The following is a 7,602-nucleotide window of genomic DNA, read 5'->3' on the forward strand; positions in this document are numbered from 1 at the left end:
CACTACACATCATTAGCTATAATACCAACCAATCAGAACACATAGCTAATTAGCATTCGTTAGCTACAATATCACATCAGAGGGAACTTCAGAACTTCAGAAATAGCTAGATATCCATACAACTTAATCAAGAAAAGTTGTTCATCTGTTCTAGGGTGACATTTCACTCCCCCTTTTTGGCCGTAAAAGTTGCCAAAGCAACTAGATATCCATATTAAGTACAGACCAGATCAAAATTCAACAAAAATATTAAAAATCACCATTAAAAAGACCAGAAATACTCTAGTCATCAGACTCAGAGCCACTAGAGCTATCATCATCAATTTCCTTATTTGTGCCATCAGCTAAACTGACCTCTTCTTCTTCCTTCTCGTCATCAGAATCACTTCCATTTTCCTGTTCAGCTTGTCCTTCTGTCTCTGCAGCATCAACAAAAGTATCATTCTCATCCATCTCCAATGTGCTTATCATCTTCTCCAGAGCCACCTTCCTGGCATCCAGTTCCTTGCAGATTTTCTTTGAGGTTCCCTTGGATGTCTCAGCAGAAGTCATGACAATGTCTGGAACATGGGTTCCTTGAAACAGCTTGTAGTGGAAAGACATGGTACTTTCTCTCTTGCAGACAGAGTCATTTTCATTTAAAATGTTAGGATACTGATTCAAAATGATACCTGATATAATAGATGGGAAGGCAATAGGACCTTTTTACACTAAAACTGCCTGCATGCTTAATAGTCTGATCAAAGATGTAAGTACCATAGTCAAACCTTGTCTTGGTTCCAACTGCATATATAAATTTTCCCAGGATAGTAGCAACGATTGACTTGTGGTTTGTGGGAAGCCAGTTAGCATCTCCAATCTTGTGTAGCATGGCATACTTTATGTTGAGCTTGCTTGCAAAAAATTTTCCCTTCAGGGGCCAGCTTTTCACCTGCTCAGTAGTGATAACCTCACATACTTTGTTGTCAGACACCTCCAGCTCAGGTTGAGCTTCATCAGATCTTCCTAGATAGTTGTTTATAATAGTTGAGGAGAATGTGACACACTTTCCTCTCACATACACTTTCCTAAAATCTTTTGACTTTCTATCAGCACAGTCTTCTAATAGATTCACAATAAACTCCTTCACCAGCATCTCATAACACTTAGAGAAATGAGTTACAATCTTTATTAACCCAACTTCATTAATCAGGTCCTTGATCTCCTTACACTTAAGGGTATTCTGAACCAACTCCCTCTCCAAGGCCAGCCTCTTCTGGTACACATACTTCCACCTGTTGGCACTAGAAGGATAGTGAAAAGAGACACTATCAATAGGTACCTCAGGCACACTAGCAGCAAGCTTGCTAGTGGTTGGTTTCTTCTTCAATGGAGTGTCTTGATAATCCATAGCAACATCAGAATCTGATTCTGCAATAACTTGAGCCTTCATTTTCTTGGGAACAACCTTGCTCCAGGATTTGGTAGGGCCAACAGAGGTGCTCTTAGGCACAACCTTACTCTTAACAGGTCCAATAGGGGTACTTTGGGACACATCTTTACTTTTGATGGGTCCAGTTGAGGTACTCTTTGGAACTTTCCTCTTCATAGGGCCAGAGGTGCTTTTAAGGACAACTTCCCTCTTGGGAGGACTTTGATTAACAACCTTCTTCCCTCTTCTTGTCATGAGGCGTTTTGCTATGCTAGGGTTCACATTGGCCACCAAATCACTATCAGACAAATCATCAAGATTGACAACATTTATACATGCATCAGCATCAGGTCCATCTTCAGTGTTGTTAGTGACATCCGGAGTAACATCAGCATTATCATTATTCTTTTGAACTCCAACATCATCCTCTTCCTCCTCAGTCATTTGTACATCATCATTGGGAATGTGTACATCATCATCAACCATGTGAGCATCACCACCAGTTGTGTGAACATCATCATCAGTATTCTTCCCTATGGTATCTTCATTGAGTTCAGGGTTCTGGGGGGTTTTAGAAATAACAGATTGCAAAGGAACGGTTATTCCAAGAACCTGATGTTGTTCATGCAAGATCCTAGTAACAATCTTTGCAATCGCATTGTGAACATACTCAAATCCTTTCTTAGTCAACTATTCATGCGGTGTAGAAGATGAAGGGTTAGTTCCCTTACCACGAACATTCTCTTTAGATCTTCTTGCATGTGGGGTGTGAGCCTTCTTCACATCAAGATCTTCAGTAGTCACCATTTTTAGGGGAGCAACAACAAGAACGTGATTAGGGTTGACATGTTCATTTCTTGGACTTGAATCAGGAGCGGAGATGGGGGACGTCTTCTGGGGAGAAAAAGGTTCTGAAGGTTGAGACATTTTCAGAATCTTTTAGAAGTTATGAAACTTTGTTGGATGGATGTTGATGAGAGTGAGGGAGATGAAACAGTTCAGAGAGTGATGGAGGTTCTTGATAGAGAGAGAGTGACCGTGGAGTTGAGATTGAAAGAATTGAGAAATAGGAGGGAACTTAAGGGTTTGTCCAAATAGCAGCCACGATACAAAATGTTTATTTAAATTGTCCAAAACATTATTCCCCAACACCTTTAATTGCTATAATTCCTCATAGATACATATTCCTAACTTTCCCCTCAAGTTCTCAAATTGAGTAGCATCTAGAGCCTTTATGAAAATGCCAACTACTTATAATTCAGCGGATACATGCTCTAAGCTAATCACTTTGTCTTCTACAAGCTCTCTTATGAATGATGTCTAATATCAATATGTTTGGTTCTGCTATGCTGAATAGGATTCTTGGATATGTTGATGGCACTGATATTGTCACAATACAATGTCATGACATTCTGTGTGATATTGAATTCAGTCAACATTTGCTTCATCCAAACCAGTTGGGAACAGCTGCTACCAGCTGCTATTTACTCAGCTTCAGCAGTAGATAAAGAGACACAATTTTGCTTCTTGTTGAACCATGATATGAGATTGTTTCCCAAGAAGATACATCCTCTAGATGTGCTTTTTCTATCATCAGCACTTCCAGCCCAATCAGCATCACAATACCCAGATAGGATAGGTTCACACCCATGAGAATACAATATACCATAATCACAAGTTCCATTCACATATTTGAGAATCCTCTTGACCTGATTTATGTGACTTACTTTGGATTCTACTTGATATCTAGCACATACTCCAACTACAAAAGCAATATCTGGTCTGCTAGTTGTTAGATATAGCAGATTTCCAATCATGCTCCTATACAGACTCTGGTCAACACTAGTGCCACCTTCATCTTTAGATAACTTTAAATGAGTAGGTGCAGGTGTTCTTTTGTGACTAACATTATTGGTTAGGAAGATTTGGATCAACAAAGCCTTTAGGTTGTTCCATATACACTTCCTCATTCAAGTACCCATTCAGAAAGGCACTTTTACATCCATCTGGAATAACTTGAACTTCAAATGCAGGCTACTCCTAAGAGTAATCTTATTGATTTAAGTCTTGTAACAGGTGCAAAAGATCCATTAAAATCTACCCTATCAACTTGAGTGTAGCCTTGAGCCACCAACCTTGCTTTATTTCTAGTTCTAACTCCCTTTTCATCAGACTTGTTCTTGTATATCCACTTGGTACCAATAATGTTTGTTCATTCAGGTCTAGGGACCAATTCCCATACTTCATTTCTTTTGAACTGTTCCAGTTCATCTTGCATGGCACTGATCAAAAACTCATCAGTCAGAGCTTCCTTCACATTTTTTGGTTCAATTTTGGATACAAAGCATGAGTTGGCAATGATCTCTTTATATCTAGTCATTATACCATGCTGGGATCTCCTAAGATAACTTCTTTGGGATGATCTTTCTGAATTCTAATAGAGGGTCATTTGTTGGGTGCTTCAGATTCAGATTCTGGAGGAGAATCATTGAGGTCTTCAATTTTGACTGATCTTTCAGCTTGAGTTTCAAAGAATGTTCCAATATCCTCTGTGACATTGAAGTTTTCATGTTGGTCATTAACAATAACATTGACGGATTCCATCAAGACTTGTGTTCTGGAGTTGAATACTCTATATGCTCTGCTAGGTGTGGAGTATTTCAGGAATATACCTTCATCACTTTTGGGGTCCATTTTCCTTCTTTGCTCACAATATAAAAAGATATAGCACTTACTTCCAAATACATGAAAGTACTTCACAGTAGGTTTCCTTCCTTTTCATATTTCATACAGTGTGGAAGAAGTTCCTTTCCTCAATGTTACTCTGTTATGAACATAGCAAGCTATATTCATTGCTTCAGCCCAAAAGTACATAGGTAGCCTCTTTGCATGGATCATAGCTTTGGCAGATTCTTGAATAGTCCTGTTTTTCCTTTCCACTACTCCATTTTGTTGAGGAGTGATAGGTGAGGAAAATTCATGACTGATTCCTTCAGAAGAGCAGAATTAAGCAAATTTGGCATTCTCAAACTCCTTCCCATGATTACTCCTGATTCTGACCACACCACTTTCCTTCTCTCTTTGAAGTCTTGTACATAGGTCTTTGAACACCTCAAACACATCTAATTTTTCTCTGATGAAGCTTATCCAGGTGTATCTAGAGTAATCATGAATTACCACATAGGCATACTTCTTCCCACCAAGACTCTCTACCTGCATTAGTCCCATCAAATCCATATGTAACAATTCCAGAATCTTGGAAGTGGTAAGATGTTTGATCTTTGGATGTGACATCTTGGTTTGTTTGCCAACGTGACATTCTCCACATACTTTTCCTTCATCAATTTGTAGCTTTGGTATTCCCCTCACAGCTTCCTTAGATATGATCTTCTTCATCCCTCTTATATGTAGATGTCTAAGTATTTGATGCCACAATTTAACCTCTTTTTCTTCTTTTTCCATATAGCACACAGTGGAATAACTAGAGGTTTTTTGCTCCCACAAGTAGCAGTTGTCTTTGGATCTGAATCCCTTCATGACTTCCTCATTTTCTCCATTTGTGGCTACACCTTCATCTTTGGTGAATATGACATTGAATCCTTGATCACATAGTTGACTGATGCTGATCAGATCTGCAGTCAGTCCTTTTACAAGCAGAACATTATCCAGTTTTGGAACTCTAGGACATTTTAGTTTTCCATCCCCTTTGATCTCTCCTTTAGCTCCATCACCAAAGGTCACATAACTAGTGGAATAAGGTTTGATATCTACTAATAAGTTCTTTATTCCAATCACGTGCTTTGAGCAGCCACTATCAAAGTACCAGTCTTCTTTGGCTGACACTCTTAAAGAAGGGTGGGCTATTAAGGCGGTAGTTTTAGCAACCCGTTGTTGTTTCTTAACAGGAACATTCTGCTTAGGTCTGGCCTAAAGTGTCTGATTGGGGTAACCATATAGTCTGAAACAAAAATGTTTTATGTGTCCAAATCTTCCACATTAATGACATCTCCATCTTTGAAATTTTCTCTTTGACTGGTGTAATACGGTGGGAGAACTGACTTTTAAAAAATGTTACGGATAGCAAGAGTCGCCACCGACTTTTACTATATCCAATTGGAAAGGCAAAAATAACAGGAAAAACCTTTGAAAGATTTTGAGTTTGAGGGGTAGGTTATACAAAGGGAAGGTGTAAGCACCCTTTGTATCCATGGTTATCCATGGGCTCTTAATTGCTTGGCTCACTTTGTTTGTTTGAATTGTTTGAAAAGAAGTGTCGTGTGTGTTTAGAAAAGATTTTTTTGAATAAGGACTTTAACTTGTAAATAAGTGTAGCCTTTTGGAAATTGTTTTGAAAAGGAGTGCGAAAAGCATTTGAATTTGATTTGAATGTGAGCAAGCAGTTAAGAGCTACCTACCCTAAGTTTGTCTTTCTTGTTCTTTAAGTCTTTCTTTTGAAAGGGCTATCCATACCATAAGGAGGCAGGTAGTCCTTTTCATTGGATGTACGGGTCATCGAGGGTCATCGTTTGTCATAAGTCTATCCATAGCATAAGAAGGGAAGGAAGTCTTAGGAAAGGACGGAATAGTCATTTGCAGGCAACCAGTAAGGATACCTTAGCAATCGAAGGGACGATTATCATTTATCGAGGCAACATCGAGGGACGAGATCATTTTTTGTAGGCAACTCGAAGGGACTATGATCTTTATTCCGAGGGACTATGATGACTTGAATCGAAGGCAACAGGTTAAGGTATCCTTACATCCGAGGGACTTGACTATTTTGATTGAAAGGCAGCATAAGAGAGATTACCTTAAAGGTGCGTGGGTGCAACAATCATGTGCTTCAATTCAGATATTTTATCTTATAAAGTTAGTGATCTAAATTAATTAACAGGCTTATCACTCCCTAAATTACTAACCACACAATTAAAATAAAGGCAGAAATATAAATGTCCATACGCTGTTACAAGGCTTCAGGTGGGGGATTACATAGTCAAAAACCCGGAAAGAAAGGCAGAAAACTTTTTAAATACGGAAAATAAACCTAAGCTATTACAAGGCTTTGGGGCAGTTACAATAAAATGAACAGATCAAAAATTAAAATTGTTACAACCTCGTAGCAGATACAAAATTATGAATAATTTAGCAAGCAATAAAAAGGCAAGGCAAAAGGTAAACCCAAATGGGGCAAAGTTAACCACTGTTAATAGAAATCAGATAAAAAACCAAGACTAGGGTTGGAAAAAAAATCAGGTTTACGGAGATTGAGTGAAAAAACTAAATTAATTTAATTATTAAAGTAATTCTAAATTAACCTAATTCTAAATTTGTTAGAACAAGATTTGTTCTGATCAATATTCTTAGTTTTGATGATAACAAGCATATGAATTTTGTATGAGATAATGTGGTACTCTAATACTATGCAATTTCCGTTTCAGGAATTATATAAAGAGTATGCACAAAATCAACGTAAGAAGCAACTGACTCAGAAGGTTCAGCATGCAACATCAGAACATGGTCTGGCAAGACATCAGAAGATGGTCAAGCAGAATGAGAACGTGGGTCTATGGAAGCATCAGAAGAACAAGAGATCAGAAGCAGAAGCACTGAAGTTCTCATGGTATCACGCTCAGAAGCACTTCAAGGTCAGAAGACAAGAAGATGCTCTGCACCAAGCTGTTTGACTCTGATGATATTCAAACGTTGTTTACACAAACATCAGATTAGAAGCAAGTACTAGACTGGAAGGCTACTCTGACTGACAAAAGGAACGTTAGAAGCTATTAAAGGCAACGTCAGTAGACACAGCGAAAACAAGGCTCGAGGTAGTTGACAAAAGAGTGAAACATCAAATGCAATGCTGTACGGAATACGCAAAGCATTAAATGCTCCCAACGGTCATCTTCTCAAGTGCCTATAAATATGAAGTTCTGATGAGAAGCTAAAAACAACACTTGTGCATTATACAGAAACGCTGTCAGATTCAAAAGCTCTCAAACTTCATCATCAAGCTCACTACATTGTTGTTGTAATATCTTAGTGAGATTTAAGCTTAAACTTAAGAGAAAATCACAGTTGTGATAATAGATTTATAAGAAGCATTGTAACTCTTAAAAGAATTTGTTTACATTAAGTTGTAAGAACTAGAGTGATCAGGTTATTGATCAGTATACTTTAGCAAGTCTTAGAAG

At 38.2% G+C, this 7,602-nt stretch overlaps 2 protein-coding genes across 2 annotated transcripts; both read right to left on the reverse strand.

Moving 5' to 3' along the window:
• Positions 1–282: 282 nt before the first annotated feature.
• LOC131626010 (uncharacterized) lies at positions 283–2,218 on the reverse strand. Its single transcript, XM_058896836.1, has 3 exons — positions 2,150–2,218; positions 757–2,023; positions 283–671 (listed from the first exon to the last, which is right to left on the reverse strand). Exons 1-3 carry the CDS (start codon positions 2,216–2,218, stop codon positions 283–285), a joined length of 1,725 nt encoding a protein of 574 aa, XP_058752819.1.
• A 677-nt stretch (positions 2,219–2,895) lies between these two features.
• Positions 2,896–3,381, reverse strand: LOC131626011 (secreted RxLR effector protein 161-like). Its single transcript, XM_058896837.1, has one exon. It carries the CDS (start codon positions 3,379–3,381, stop codon positions 2,896–2,898), a length of 486 nt encoding a protein of 161 aa, XP_058752820.1.
• Between the last annotated feature and the right edge of the window lie 4,221 nt (positions 3,382–7,602).

This window comes from Vicia villosa, unplaced genomic scaffold (assembly GCF_029867415.1).
Source record: "Vicia villosa cultivar HV-30 ecotype Madison, WI unplaced genomic scaffold, Vvil1.0 ctg.000253F_1_1, whole genome shotgun sequence".
In the NCBI taxonomy this organism is placed as follows: domain Eukaryota; kingdom Viridiplantae; phylum Streptophyta; class Magnoliopsida; order Fabales; family Fabaceae; genus Vicia; species Vicia villosa.

What these genes read in the sequence shown, in the direction of transcription:
- LOC131626010 (XM_058896836.1), bottom strand. Translation starts at nt 2,218, where the DNA reads ATGGTGACTACTGAAGATCTTGATGTGAAGAAGGCTCACACCCCACAT. An exon ending in CAAGAAGATCTAAAGAGAAT is followed by an intron (nt 2,024 to 2,149) that starts GTTCGTGGTAAG and finishes GAACAACATCAG; the next exon opens with GTTCTTGGAATAACCGTTCC. An exon ending in CAAGACAAGGTTTGACTATG is followed by an intron (nt 672 to 756) that starts GTACTTACATCT and finishes CTATTATATCAG; the next exon opens with GTATCATTTTGAATCAGTAT.
- LOC131626011 (XM_058896837.1), bottom strand. Translation starts at nt 3,381, where the DNA reads ATGAGGAAGTGTATATGGAACAACCTAAAGGCTTTGTTGATCCAAATC.